This window comes from Pseudopodoces humilis, chromosome 1 (genome assembly GCF_049639895.1).
Source record: "Pseudopodoces humilis isolate 2021_Gansu_Grassland_sample_001 chromosome 1, ASM4963989v1, whole genome shotgun sequence".
NCBI classification, from domain to species: domain Eukaryota; kingdom Metazoa; phylum Chordata; class Aves; order Passeriformes; family Paridae; genus Pseudopodoces; species Pseudopodoces humilis.
The window spans coordinates 143358737-143374907 of record NC_142200.1 but is presented as its reverse complement, the minus strand read 5'-3'; the positions used below and the strand labels follow the sequence as shown (position 1 = coordinate 143374907).

Here is a 16171-nt window from a genome sequence, read left to right as displayed (position 1 = left end):
GGAATGGAAGTGGTGCAGCCTGAAAACTATGAAGAATCATAATCTGATGATTATTATTATTTTACCTATAGATGATCTGCAGAAAATGGAACTTTCCTTTGCCCTGAACTGCTCAAGTTTGTTCATTTCAGAGCACTATTTGCACATGCATTTGTAGCATGGAAAATGCACACAACCCTCTGCTCAGGTGCTCCCATCTTTGGTGCACAACCCCAGGCTGTGCTCTAAAGGCAAACAAGCCTCAGACCTGGGTGCGTGTTCTGCCCCTAAATGCTTTGCTCTCCTTTAGAGGAAAGGAAAAGCACAGAGGTAAGCAGGTTGCTTAAATATATACCACAACCCATGGACATGGCTATGGCGGACAGTTCTTGATAGATGTTCACTGCATAAAGTTGTTTGCCAAATGTTTAAAATACCTGTGTATCTTCATGGTGTACATAAATAAAAACATACAGTGTTGACTCTGTTGAGATGGGTTTATTTTTCAGAGATGCAAAAAGAGAAAAAAAATTTGGAAACCTTTTCTTGAGCTGCTCATGTATTCATAAACAAAATAGGCATCATTAAATCACAGCACTAAAAATAAACACCATGTGCCCTAAATTATAGCAATCTGCTTCTTGACTGGATAAAAGGTCATAGTTTTGTTAATCTAGAAGGTCCAGGTATCTTGAATTGTTAGCATTTTTTAAACTAGTAATTACTTAAGTGCAGTGTCAAGGTGTTCTGCTATCAAGTACTTTAACAGCTGTATAGAACAGAAAATAGGAAAGTTAGGTACAAGAGTAAGCGATGATAAAATTGTGATAATCATTAAATCAGTTATATAATCAGTAAAAATAATATTGTGTTACTTCAAGACAGGTTCAGAAAAAAAACAGAAAGCAAATACAACATGATATTAAAGCTTCTTTGAAGCCTTTCTAAGAGGAAATCTACATGAATTGGCAATCTTGTTCTACCTTGTCAAGGTGATTATGAATATGAAAGGGGTAAGGAAACACTAACAAGCCATTACTCTGTGAGAATACACTGAATGTAGCATAACAACTCTAGAATATCAAAAGCATATCAGGTTTGCTTTTTCATACATTATGAAGAAATCTGTGGCTTTTTGCTATAGTTTTAATGTCCAAGAAAGTTTAAAAAAATGTGGGTGAGCTGGGCCTTCTCATCTCAGGCTAATCTTAAGAGTCTAAAATAACCACCACCTTATCAAAATTTAATATTGTTTAAACTCTATGCCATATTTTCTATGCAGCAACAAAGCAGTAACTAGTTTAAACATATATAATATGACAGCTGTTTACCAGTGCACAGCAACTTCAGTAAGTGAAGACAGGTAATTTTGTGCAATTCAGTCAAAAAGGAAAATTCCCAGTGCACTAATATTTGTAATAGAAGTTTCCACATCGAAGAAACAAAGCAAATGTGTTATTTTACCCTTTTAAATGTACTAAAATACTTTTAGATAAAACTTCAGATAAACTGCAGTCACCCTATCCATGTCCAGATACCTCCACTTCACCAAATCACCCTCAGGCAGTGCTGATTCAGTCTAGATCCAGATATAGGAAAACCAGGCATAACAACATTCCATGGAATGGCAGAGAAACAAAGGCTGGTCAGTGCTGGCTGATACATCCACACTGTACAGTTTGATGAAAAGAGACAGACCACCTGTCACCATCCCTGAGTGTATTTAAAAGACATGTACATGTGGTATTCAGAGATGTGGTTTAGTGCTGACTTGATGACTGAACATGATGATCTTAGAGGTCTTTCCCAACCCAAATGTTTCTATGACACTCAAGCTAAAAATCTCTGTCCTTTAGCACTGTCACAGCCATGATACTTCTGGATTCAGAGGTATACAAGTCTAGTCTGAAGGTTATGGCTCATTATATCACAAAGACACAGTTTCGGCATCAGTCAAATAGCCAGCACCAATTTCTGGCAGCATCTGTAGCTCCCATGCTGTCTCTGTGGCAGCAACCAAAACTAGTCTAGCTTAATTTATGAGCACGAACTTGAAATATCTTAAGATGGTCTGACTCTAAGTCCATATTGATAGAACACTTTAAGCAGGAAGATTAACTTGGATCAATACATATTTTCATGGAAAATTTTCACTGCCTATCATGCCAGTTAAGTGCTGATTTTTTTCATGATGTAAAAGGGCACAGGTTTGCATTACTTTAGACTTCTTTAGAACTTCTCAACAAGCCTTATCCCAAAACACATGGAAGTCAGCAAACTGCTGCTGTTTCCCCAAAAGGCTTTTGACCAGCACCATATTTACTCAGGAGAATTAATACTGCCAAGTTGCTGTAATCCTCTCCTGAGTAGAAAAGTATTGCAGAATGAGCCACTACATAAACAAAAGAGACAAACCCTGCTGAAGAAAATATGCAGGGACTGATGGGCTCAGTTAAATTATCATGTCCTTCCAAAGAATCTTCCTTCTAAATCTGGCTATGACATTTACTTAACGTGTTACCTGTCATTTCTCCATTTCTAAAAGAGGAATACTACTTACTCAAGACTCTCTTAGGGAAAATTAATGTTTTCAGGGCACTTTAAAAATTAAACCAGCTATATATGTTTGCCAAGATATCCAGCTGGATTGTGGGCACACTGATTGAGAGAATTTTGGTTGCTGTGGACTGTGCATATATTCTCAGTTTCATTTTTGTTTCATTGGTTGCTTAATGAAATATGTGTCCATACACTACCGATGTAATCTATGAGATATATATATATATATGTTTGCATAGGAGAAATATGTTACTTTTATTTCAAGCTCAAAAGGTGGCTGCTTACAGGAAAGAGCAGATTGTAGGAATATAAACATTGGTTCGTTTTTTTTAATCACTATTTTTATTTCTGTCTGTTTAGAGAAGCCTTGTAGAGAAAAGCCAGTTTGCAAACTTATTCACTGAAGCCTAAAGGGGCTTCTTCAGCACAGCTGAGTATCTGATAAACAGATCATCTAGCTCTGCCTATAGCAGAGTAATATAGAGTAATACCTTCTGGTATTACTGCTGGATGGACAAGAGACCAACTCGTCTTGGTCAGAAGAAGAAGAGACTCCTCTTGAATAGCTACAGATGCCACTCTAGCACAGACAGTATACTCCAGCACTGAAAATCACTCTGGTATGGAATTCTGTGAGACAGCACAGCTGCAGCAGCAGTGTTATGTGGCACAGTTGTGCATTCTTGTAACAGATCCAGGACTTACAAGGAGATAAACAGGGTCTGATAAGACAACAGGACATGCACCCAGCCCACAGCTGTAGCCACAACTTTCCAGTACACATAGAAACCACTCCACATCATTTACCTGCCTTCTGCAGCTTTCACAGCACTGTGCAAAGGATATTGGGGAATGTATCAAGAACTTAAAATGCCATGAGCCAAAGGGAAGTGTACATACATGGTACTACAGCCCGCGAGCGGTTCTTCGGCACATTTTCCTCCTGCTGCGCTACGGTGCTGTCGTTGGGCTCAGCCTGGTAAGCACACAGAGCTTCCCACTCCTTCTCCAGACGATTCTTGTTCTTCAGGTGATCTTCCATGTAGGACTGGAATGAAAAGAATACTGCATTAAGCATTGACTTAGCTAGGCTGAAAGCTAAGCTAAAAGGATGTTTCTCAAAGCATGGGAATCCTGAGCTTTGGGGAAAAAAGAGGCTCAGTTTAAAGGTTCATTTATTTACTTAAGACAGTTAATTTCAAGCTTATTTGTGCTATAAAAAATGAGAATGACAAAATGTAACAGTGCTAACAGGGAGGAAATCCATGAAACATCCAGTCACTGAGCTTTAGGAGGAAATTATTTATTCTTCAGTACCTAGAAAACGTAAGCCCAAATGTCTCTTTCATCAGGCAATGGAAAAGAAACAAAATCCCATTGACACAAATTACTACAAACAACAACTTCTGTCAAAACAGGATTTTACAACAATGTTCAAGCACATATGCACATCACAACAGTGATAGAAAGGTTGAAAATAATTAAAAGATTGCCAGGCTGAACTGTTGTGGCTCAAGCACTGGGTCATCAGAAACCCATCTTGCAGATGAACTGGCACAGAGAGGGCCCTGAACTGAGGAGGTGCTGTTAATTAATATTAATACATGTTGTTAAAGACTGTACATTGTATTCAGTTAGCAGTATTGGGAAAAGCATCACCAAAGAAAATCACCTGTGGCAGGAATGATGTGCCATCAAAGTGTACCGGTGCTGGTCTTAAGCTTTTGCAGATCTCCCAAGGCTAGACCTCCTGTCCAGCAGTGGATAGGAACTCAGTTCCAAAAATTTGAGAAAAGTGAACTAAAACCCTTTTCCTTTACCCCATGGATCAGAAAATAATCCAAGTATGTGAGGGGAGGAGAGCAGAAAGGAGGTAGGGCAGGGAAACTCAGAAATCTTCCCCTGCCTTTAACATGAAAATTAAGAAAGTGATCACCTACTGTAAGCCTGCTTACACAGGCTCGTTACCTTGCAGAGCCTGCCATCTTCTCTTACAACAAGCAAGAGAACCATCTCACATTACACCCTGTTCATATTTGTAAATTAAATTCCATACTGCCTTTACTAGGTAGGTTGAAATTAACATTCCTAAACAGATTTAAAAAGGACAGACTGTTCAGGAGACAGGCTCAGGGCTGGGGTCAATAGCAGAGCTTCTGGCCCAAATCAGTCACAGTGGTTATTGCTGGAACCTTCACGAATACAGCCCAATCTGTAGCAACCTTGTCTAGAAAAAGCTCCCAGAAAGGATTCACTGTAAAGTGTAAAAAAGCACTTTGGTTTGCTTAGAAAACCTTTTCCATAGACAATCTCTGTGATGTCGAATTGTTCCTCCCAAATGTGCTTTAAAGAAGAAAGGCTCTCATGCCTTCTCAACAGGTTTAACAGAAGGTGTAAAAAGCTTGCAGCTTGTCCTTTGCCAAACAGGAGCTCTGCAAAGCTGTTGTGCCACTGTGCTTCCCACCTGGCCGGCAGGGCAGGGCAGGATACAGCTCCCTCTTGCAGCTTGAACAATTTTTTGATGACAAAAGAGCCCCTGACACACAGCTTTGTTTGGCACAGGGTTTGTTGGGCACCTGTGTCTTTACACAAGGTTTGTAAATCAAACCTGGTACTGAAAAACCAGTTCAAGAAGTGATGCTTCCAGAACGGATGTCTTTAAGGACACAGAAAGATATTGCATTAGAAGAAAGGTTTCTAAAGGAGGTAAAAAATAGTGGTGGCCTAGATACAATCAAAACACCCACTGTGTGATTGCTTCTTTTCTATAATGAAGGAAAAAGCACTGCAGTGGACGGAGCTGTGACCTGACAGCCCTGGAGCTGGGAGAGCGGTGTGGACCCACCATGTGTCGGGGTGTGGGTCAGGTAACAAGTTCCCAGCATCAGCTTGCAAGTTAACAGGAGGAAACCATCCCCCAATAATTTGTTTGTCCTTGTCAAAAGGCTGTTGCTACCGGGAAAAGGAGGGAGGCTAAAGATCCTGTTCTTTTCTCCTAGCAAATCTGTGCCTGGATATGTATACTGAAATCATAGGGGAAAAAAAAAAAAGATAATCCCTCCAGAGCAGAGACTTGCTGGTATATAAGAATTTTTATGAGGCAAAGTGAAAAAATAGCAAAATCTTACAATAAGACAGAGCCAAGACTGCTGGCTTCAGAGCAGCTGTTGAGCATGCAGCAGAGATCAGACAGTCAAGGACCAGTCTGTAGCATCTTCCCATTTTAAACCACAGTTTTATAATTGATAATAAATGATTCATTTTGACATGCCCACCAATGTCCCACATCCTTCAGGGACATTTTATGCAGATATACAGATCTGCCAACACTGAATCTCTCCAAAATACTGGTAGGTCCCCAAAGCTGTAGGAAAAGGGCCATGAACATTTGATTCATAAGGCAGGACTGAAGGTAGTTAGGAACTTGCTGTTGAATCTAACTTGTCTCTTTGATGTTTTCAAAGATTGTATTTTAAAAAGAAATTTAATTTCCTCTTTAAATCATAAAATCTGACACAGTTAAGATAAAGTTTACAGCTAAGGTAAATTGACCGCTTTTACTGCACATGTACTTTTAAATAATTCAATGCTTTTTGAAAGTTTTAGTTTTAGCTTAATTTTTCAGGTAATCTTGAGTAAAGATACATGAATTTTCAAATGAAAACACACTGAAATCTCTACTTTAACCATTTTTTGTGTGGTTTCAATTCCTCCATCACATCGATCAAAATCACAAGGCACTTTCTGACAGACCTTGAAGAGGTGTTCAACTATTTGAATGGACCCATGGAAGGCTCTGCCCAATATTAACATCTGATTTACACACATTTTTAAAAGCTACTGAGAAGGAAGCTTGCTTTAAAACATTCAAGAGCCAGACAATTCCCTCAGAGTTAAGTAATCTTTCATTTACAGTCCTTCAGAGCCTCTATGCTCATCCCCACTTTGCTAAACAGAAGCTTAGCGATTTTGAAACACTCTCCTGGGAGCTGCTGGATGTACATTAAATTGAGTGGAACTTCTGATATTTTAGAGATTGTATGTCTACTCAAATCCACTCCTTAATTAGGATGTTTTGATGAGACATTCTGCAGTGTTTGCCTGGTACAAAAGAAATTAATTACCAACATGTCAAACACGCACATGATTGTCCTTGTCCCAGAGCAGCAGGTAAAATAAATAGAGGTTGTCACCACTGTTATTGCAATGCTCCTCAAGCCTGCTGAAAAAAAGCAGAGGTCTAGCCTCACCAATATGTGCACAACAAGGCAAGTCCTGTAATCCCAAGTATATGCTATTATTTAAACAAACTTCATCTGCTTGCACAGGTCTTCTGATGAACCTTAAATTCCATTAACCTTAATTTTCCATCCACAGGGCCTACCTAACCTGTGAGGACAGTTGGTAGCCCAGTCCATACTTTCTCTTGTTCAGACAAAAGAGATACTCTTGCTACCAAACATGCTGTGGGATAAGGAGGATGTGCTGATGTTATGTGGACAGAGTGGATGCAGTACAAAATCTATTATTACTGTGTGAGACATGCCAGTTTTAAGGCAAAAGGGGAGCTTTCAGCCAGAGGATAAAAGCTGTCCCAGGGACAATGGATGGGCTAAAGAGACGCTGCCAGTGGCACATATTAGGACAGATTCCATGTGTCTGAACACAGGTGCAAACACAGAGCACAGTGGCCTGGCTTGGCTTTGGTAGAACATGGCTTTGTTAGAGCTTCCTGTGTGCTCAGTTGATGCTGTAATAGGGTGTAAAACTCTTTGGTTTTCTTTATTTTTTTTTCTTTACTTTTTTATCAAGAGGGGTGTCCAATGCATCCTCTGTGACTAAATAAGTCTAAATTCTAATTGACTGGTCAGTCTTTAAGTTATAGAATCATAGAATCATTTAGGCTGGAAAAGCCTCTCAGATTATCAAGTCCAACTGGTAACCCAGCACTGCCAAGCTTACCACAAAGCCATGTTCCTCAATACCACATCTATGTCTTTTAAATGCCTCCAGAGATGGTGGTGACCCTACCACTGCCCTGGGCAGCCTGTTCCAGTGCTTGACAGCCCTTTTGGTGAATAAATTTTCCCTAATATCCAATCTAAACCTCCCCCGGCACAACTTGAGGCCATTTCCTCCTCCTATCACTTGTTACTTGGGTGAAAAGACACAATACTTTCTTCAGAGACAGTATGGTTGGCATCAGTCACGATACTTGTTTTAAAAATGCCTATTTTATTAGCTGATGTTCAGTTGCCACAATTATTTTTGAAACCACACTTCCAATACAGTGTTCGAATACGAACCCTTTCATGACCGAGGACGCATCTTTCAGTGAAAATATGTGCAGCTCTCAAATTGACAGACCTTGACAGGTCTAATTGAATTTCAAATGCTAGCTGTAGATGGGGATGAGAAATTATCTTAATCCTTGTGAATGGTGACTGCTCAAACCCACACGTCACCCAACAGTGTGGGAGCCACTGCTTTCAAACTCCTGCTTTTTCCAGAGATGCAGAGGACCAGGCAGTGCTGTCATGCTTCCCAGGGTTCCACAGAAGGAATGTATAGAGGACAGAATTTGTCTTAGCTATTATATAGCAAATTGTGCAGTAAAAGACTATACTTAAAAAAAAAAAAAAAGTTTTGTATTCTCGTCAGTTAATTTAAATAATGAGGTTTTATGCCTTTGTTCCTTGTTAACTTACGGGTTGCATTGTCCTGGCCCAGGACGCCTCAGAATTCTTGCTAGTCTGTTTGAACTTCTTTGTGTTCTTTAGTACATATTGCATTGACTACATGTAACAAGAATACTTTTCTGCATAAATCCAATTTGCTTTCAACACCACATATGGTTTTGTCCTTCAATTTTCTGGCTTAATACCTTATCATTAGTGGCTTCACAGTAAATTTCTCTGTTCCCACTCATATTACTCACAGTGCTATAGAATTCAGAGACAGAAACAGCCTATCTGATTACTTGCTTCCAGACCTTCAAATAATGTAATTTCTTGTACTTCACTAGAATCTTTCTAATATTTGGCTGCTCTGTATCTAAAGCAGAAGCCTAAAGCACAGTTCATTACCACTTTTTGGGACTCAAACTGTTCTGAACTATACATTGTATACCTGGAAATAAAAAAATACTTTCAATAAGGAACACTAGTTCTCGTATGATATGCTTTTTTCATAAGGATGTCAACAATATTGCTTTTCTATTTCAAACTTAATTTGCTACTCATTTTCACCACCACCATTTATTTCAGCTTTAGTCTGCTTGCCCAGAATACTGCTGTTCTTCATAATTTCTACTTTTATATATTCCAGTGTCTTCACACATCATGAATTAATGGATCTATGCAAATTATAGATATGTCTTCTTGTGACTCTTTTCTTCAAAGACAATTTATTTGTTGCATGAATTTTCAGGTTTAACATTTTCAAACTTTTGAATTACTTCTCTATCATCAAGTCTGTGCAGAACTTTAGACTGTGATGAAAGTCACTTTCACTCATTTCCACATCATTATTTAAAAAGTTAAAAATAACTGGATCTAAGAGCAATTCCTGTACTCTGCCAGACACTCCTAGACACAGCTTTCGATCATTACTTTTTGTATATCAATCATTCAATCCACATAATTGTCCTCTAAAAAATTGGCATTAATTTTTCAATTAACTATTCATGAGACAGTGTCACGACTTTATTAAAATCTGTATGTATTACATCCGTTGTTTTCACTTCATCTACTGGGCTATGTAGTTTTACTTAAATAAAAAGCAATCAGGTTTGTCCAGGCAAGATTTGCTCTTTATAAAATTATGCATATTCTTACTCATTGTTCAGCTATGCAATGGAAAGGGTGAAGGAGATTAGCAAACACACAAAGGAAAGACTCCAGCCTTCCCCATTCTCTTAAATGACACCCTTACATTTATTTTCCTTTTATGCCCTTAAAAAAATCTCCCTCTAGATAATCAGCAACTCCTTTTTTAATATGTACTCCATTATCTTCTAGGGCTGGAGTCTGGACTTGGGGAATAGCAACAGAAAGGTTCATTTCTCTTCTCTTTTCCTGCTTCCCACTCATCTTTTACAAAATTATTACTTTCTTCTTTTATTTTGGTGCACCCAAATTTATCCAGAGCTGATCAAATAAAGCACCCTGAGATCAGTGTCACTACTACAACTCTGAACCATATGCAGATCCTGCAGAGCACCACAATGTTTTTTCCACACTTTTTAAGCATTTCTCACTTTCCAGCACAGTTTCATAGTAACACTGAAGTTACTTTGGGGTCTTGCTTGCAGAAGATCAGTCTTTCTCCCTGAACTGCCCTGGTGTCCTTGCACAGATAAAACGCTGGGAGCTCATCACAGAGAAACTTTCAGTGAGGCTGAAACATGGCAGCAAAGCCAAGCTATGCCCATGCTTTCCTACTTTTTTTCCTAGCAAAGTAGACCTTAAATAAATAGAGGATGCACTATTTCAACCAATTTCAGTCTTTCCATCAACCAGCATGTTAAGAAAATAGTTTTTTTCCAATAAGTCCCACAGTTGTTTCTGGTGCTCTAATCCAACCAACCTCCAATAATGCAGAGCCTGTAACTGGTACCAAGATCAGCTCCATCTCTGAAGCATCAATCCACACCAGCTTTAGTCTAAAATATCAAGTTTTTGATATTAACTGCAAAGAAGTATGACTTTATTGGGCTAGCTATATTTGGCACATATAGACATACAAAAGGAAAAATTCTGTTGTGGCAGCTCATTGTCAGTATCTCACAGAATTTGTATCTGGAAGAAATATCTGGCTATAAAGTCTCACATGTTTTCAATCTCAGGGAGTGTTCTGTATCCACTGCCTTACTGGAACCAGGATTTCATCACCTGATTAGTCAGTCATTTCAGCCTGAAGGCTCCTTTCTCTTTTCTAACTTGTTCTGTGCCATCCCAGATCTGCTGCTTACAGTAACCACAAATGAAAAAATATGGGAAATAAGAACTTGGGAACTTGTATTTTCTCTTTGCAAAAAGACACTGAGAAACTACTTTTCCTCCTCCATTTTCAGCCATATTTTTACTACATGAAGCGTTTTGATCTTATAGTTCTTGTATTTCTCAGGACATGATTATACCAGTGAAAAAAATAGTTTTGAAGTTTTTCAGTTATGTACTGAAAAATACTATGGAGCTCTACTTGTAATTTGGCATGAAACACTACTAATATCATACATAATGTGGAAGGTGATGAAGGAAAACCTAAAAAAAAAAAGCCAGAGGGAGGTAATTCACTGACAAAGCAACTATTCAGTGTGGTTGAGAATAATATCCCTAGATTACTTCAAATAGGTTATATTATTCAGAAATAATTTAACTTCCATGGTGATGCCAGCCAACAATAAAAATGGCATTCCATAGTTTCAGTTTCATATTTTTAGATGTAAAACTCATTGTGGACACCTAAGCATGCACACAGAGAGCAGTTGTGCTTTCAGCATGCCATCTCAAGTAATGTTAAATTATTGCCCCTGGTTTGCTAGAGAAGTACCTTTGCACAAGCAGTGTAAGGAATTATCTACCAGTGTGCAGCTCTGGTGAGAATGGCTGTAATTCACAAGCATATTAGATGGCAACCTATGTTCTGTTTGCCTAAATTAATGTACCCTTGATGCAGCGTACATCACCACCTCTCCCTCAATGCTCTGATAATAGAGTTTTGTAACTTGTAAAAGGATTACTTCAATCCAATCAGCAGGTGCTGGGATCAATGTGTGTCACGCAAACACTTGCTAATCCCTTTTCTTACAGCTCCCAGCTGCCAAAGGTGTTCAATGAAATCCCAGTGAAATGGATGGATACAGCCTGGTCTGGACTGACACAGGTTGTCACCTCTGGAGGAAATCTTGGAAAATGCATGTTCTGCTAAGCATTGCTTCAGCTGGACTGGTGGAGGCAGGTATACTTTTAAAAAGAAATGCAGCTAAGAAGTTAAACATTAAATAAATGGAATGCTTAATTATGAAATATTTACTCTACCTGGCTCTCTAAATATAGCAGAAGATAAAGAAATTCACTCTACAAGGAATCCCTTCTTAGGGAATATCAGCTACTTAATGGTGTCTTCTAGGTCTTAAAATACAACCACCCTCATCTCCTCCTCCTTACCCCCTTTCTTGAAATCTAAATTATGCCTATGAAGTTTCACCCCTGCAATTACTTTGCTTTAAATAAACCTCGACAAAAAAGAGATGATTGCCATAAAAGGAATATAATTTTCTCCCTTACAATCCCTGTATTTGTATAGCTCCTTCTTGTCCAACTGTCTCAAAGTGCTCACATTACTTCTGCAGGGGAGGCAAGTATCACTGCTGCTTCACAGATGGGAAATGAAAGGGCAGAAACATTGAAATGAATTGCCCAGGGTCACAGAATATGCTCCTAAACCACTAATTTTTGCAGGAATATTCTTGACAGCTGTTTTTTACCCCATGATCATGTTTACAGACATGGCTAAAAGTCAGGACACCTTAATGGATCCATATCTGATAACATTTTTGTAATTACAAGTATATTACAAATGTTCTGACCGTGATGGAATTAGTACAGATTTGGGTTGGGGATTTTTATAAATACATGGTTTAAGTGTCTGGTGAGTAGATAATTCATGCACATACTGAATGCTGTTTACACAAAGACATGCCAAGGTAAATAATATATATGTAAAAGATGAATTATCCAGAAGCAGTTTCTAAAATTTCTGTACTTCTTATAGTAGATTTCACTACACAAGTCTTAAATAATAAATAGTCTCCACAAAAAAGGAACAATATTACTTCAAAAAATTAAGGTCTAAACCTCTTAGCCATAGACTGCTGTTTCACAGGATGGGATATGTTGTGACACTTCTTAAAACTGAAAATAAATCCAAAACAAGAAAAAACTCAGCCCAAACCTCCCTATTAAAGACAGCTCTGCAGTACAGGAACTGGCGCCAAGGAGAGTGTCAGCTGAATTCATCAACTGAGACATTCTGGGAAGCATTTCTGGTAGCTTTGTTAAAATGTAAAAGCACAAGCATGTAAAAACTAGCCGAAAAACTGAACAAAAATATACAAATCAAGTCCTTTGACTCTTTGTGATAAATATTGACACCCAACACTATTCTCAGAGAAAACTGCTATTTTCTTCTTACACATTAAATCAATTTTTCAGATGATCCCTTCTCACTTCATTTTTTTACTAATGTTTTAACACCATACCACAATCCAAGACATATTTGTGATTCATTTATACGTCTGTTGTGTGTCTGAAATGAAAACTTTAAAAATATATTACTGCACATTAATTACCTGGCTGGAAACATAAAACCAAATTCCCTGGCTTCTTCTCGTAGCCCTGCTAACTCAATTAGGCATCTAAATTTGGGTTCCCTGTTGGGTACTGCATTTTCAAATTTAAATTTTAATGAATTACAGTCTGTGTTTCTTTTCAGAGCACTTGTATAGTCATCTTCCTTTACTACATATAAAAAAATTACCAAGAGATAAATAAGGAATTCTGAAAATGTCACGTTTAAAAATAATCCTCTCTTCAAGCATGGTCAAATTCTACAGAGATAATGACACCAGTAAAACCCAGGCAACCATGACCAAGTATATCCAAGTGATACAGAAGATGATGTGATTTATAGATAGTCTGGAAACATATCACTACGTTAGACACTGGCCTTCTTGAAGGCAGAAAGGAAAAAATTACTTTTACAGACATAACACCCCTGCTAAAGTAAAAGGATAAGTACTTACTGCTACTCTTAAACTTGTGAATAAAAGCCAAAAGTGCTTCTCCAGGAATAAATAATAACTCATAAAGGAAAACCCCTCTGCTTTTCAGTGTGGGTTTGGGTTTCTTTTTGGGTGGTGGGACAAGGTAAGATACTGAACTGATAAGAGTTTCTACCTAAACACACACAGAGGTTGTAGAAAATTGAGAACATGCAATATGAAATCCAAGAAGTCTTTCAATTCATGCTGTACCCACAGCCCAGAAGCAGGCTATGCATATAAACACAAGTGACCATTAGGTTACTGTGAGAAAAATCAGGGAAAGAACAGACTGGATAATCAGCCTTTTCCTTAGAAATCTCCTGTAACAGCAAATGGACACTTCAAACTCCACCAACATCTTCAATGATCACATCCTTGCACTCAGGACCACTCTGGAACCATGTCCACTACCTAGGAAGTTCCATGTTTGCACACAGAGAAGCAACACAATTATTGAGCTAGCAATCTCATGGATGCAGAGCAAACTCAGTGCAACAGTAAAAACAAACAGTTTGACTATAAAAGCTCAGAAAGCAAGCTGAATGAAATACTGATTTTTTTAATGGTTGGACTTGCTATTGGAGGTCTCTTCCTCCAATAAATGACTAACCTAAATGACTTTATGATTTCATGACAGTAAGAAATGAAGAAACTTTTTTCACAGAAGCCCTTTCAGGATGTAAGAGACCACTGTGGGAGAAGACACTTCTGCCCTACCCCTTCCATGTCACACTCACAGCCATGCTGAAGCAACATGCAGTAGGAGAATAAGCAATGCTGGCTGTGAGAAAGATGCAGCTGGCATCTACCCAGCTCCCAAATCTGGAGGAAGTGTCCCATTTTTCAGGTAACCTTCTATCCACGCACCATGGGATTTTCAACTGATGCTGGCCTAGCTCAGTGATTCTCAAATATTTTTCTCATGAAAGCATTCAAAAGGGATTGTGAAGTGATGGTAGAAAAGCTTTAGAAGTGCATAAGCTGAAGACATCCTGCCTACTCCTGGGATTCTTGGGTTTCCATGGAAGCCAGTAAAGGATAACACTTTAAAGAAGTTTGAGGAACACTGGTCTAATCCACAGATGAAAATATTTGAAGTGACAGAGGGCAGAATAAGAACAAGGAAAAAACAATGTGAAAGAGGACAGAAGAAGAAGCCAAGAACAGACTGTAGAGGTCAACAAAGAAGTGAAATGATGAAAGAAGACACTATACTGCAAAGGAAGAAAGTCAGAAAAACAAAAACCAGAACACAGCTAAATGCTATGGGAAGAAACAATTTTTGGTTATAGCTGGTAACTCTCAACATATCCTTGCATGCTGTTTCTTTTCCTTGGAACCCTTCCCTTCAACTGCTGAACACGGAGAATACATCGAGGGAGTGACATTAGTAGTTTTGAGTAGACAGTAAAAGTACAGCTGACTGTTAAACAGAGAGAAAAAGAACCTAAAATTTGGTGCATGTGCATGATTGCTAAGGATTTAGCAGATTGGGCATATACACTTGAAGAAAACTGTTATCAATTCAGAAGAGACTCAAAAAATGTGTGGAAGGCATCCATTTCCAACATAGAGTTATTTACTATAGACTGCACATCCTCAGTTTGGTTTTCACAAGCTTTTTCAATATGTATTTAATATCTTTCAGTCAGCTCTCCAAATATGGAATGCTTTGGTTTTAGATAATGAGGTGAAAACTAAACTCATATAATGACATCTGACAAACCCAAGTCCAGAACTCCTTTATACTTTCATGTCATAAAAAAGAGTAAAGAGTGACAAAAAAGGGCAAAAATAATATCCTTTGATACAATCCTTTTTCTGATAAAGCCAATATGGTGAGCTGTGAGAGCACAGCACTGGGACACCAGGGAATGGGGGTCTACTCCTGGCTCTGTTTCCAACCTTAAGGCTTGTCTTGGTCAAGATGCTCCCCTGTCTGTGCCTGAATTTCCTGGACTAAAAAGACAGGATAATGGCACTGCCCTTTAAACAGAGCTTTGAATCTACTGATGGAAAGTAGTATATAAGCACTGGCTTATTACTATTTTGGTTACTGAAGTGAATTGAAAGGATCCTGCTGACTGAAATCAAAATTTCTTTTATCAGGCCCCAGAATCCTACCTGAAGGACAAAGTTTCTCAAAATTCAGTTATGAGGACACACATATGGTAAGCCAAAGGCTGGTGGATACCCTCAGATACCAGAGAGTTTTCTTGACTGCAACAAAACTTCAAATGACACAGAAGCCATTAATGGACTTCCAGAAGAAATAGTGTATTAGGCACCATTAGTACATTTACTACAGCAAAGAGACACTATCATGATGTTTTCAATCAAACTGGTCCAATGCAAACAAAGACACCAAAAGGTGAAAGGAGGCAATGAAGAATGAAGAAAGCACTTTTCTCGGGCAGGTGTGACACACACACACACACCCTTGAGAAGCAGCAGGACACCCCTCTGCTGTGAGCCAGCACTGCCCTGGGCATCTTAGGTTGCTGTGGTTAATAAACCCAACCCTTCCAGGTGCCTTCCCCTGCAGCAGATAAAGCAGTAGATAAATAGCTGCAGCAGAAATAGTCCTGCATTTAGAAAAGCTTTGGGTTTGGATTCTGCATTAGCTACATCCTTGAAGAAGTCCATCTTTTAAGCCCACCCCAGCCTACCACACTGTCATGGTGACTGTCTCTTAGTGCCATGGTCTACAGAGTTTGTTTTGATTCTTACAGGTTAAGAAGCACCCTCGATGCCTTTGACCTAACACATAATTATAATATATACAAAACATGATTTAAAGATGAA

General features: G+C 38.6%; 1 protein-coding gene across 3 annotated transcripts in view; it reads right to left on the bottom strand.

The window, feature by feature from the left end:
* PTPRN2 (protein tyrosine phosphatase receptor type N2) overlaps positions 1–16171 on the bottom strand; it is a 632482-nt gene that overhangs the window by 58155 nt on the left and 558156 nt on the right. For all 3 annotated transcript variants that reach the window (XM_088055089.1, XM_088055102.1, XM_088055094.1), the window contains one exon: positions 3439–3586. In XM_088055089.1, the coding sequence (XP_087911215.1) occupies positions 3439–3586 (148 nt within the window). The remainder of the gene's footprint in view (positions 1–3438; positions 3587–16171) is intronic.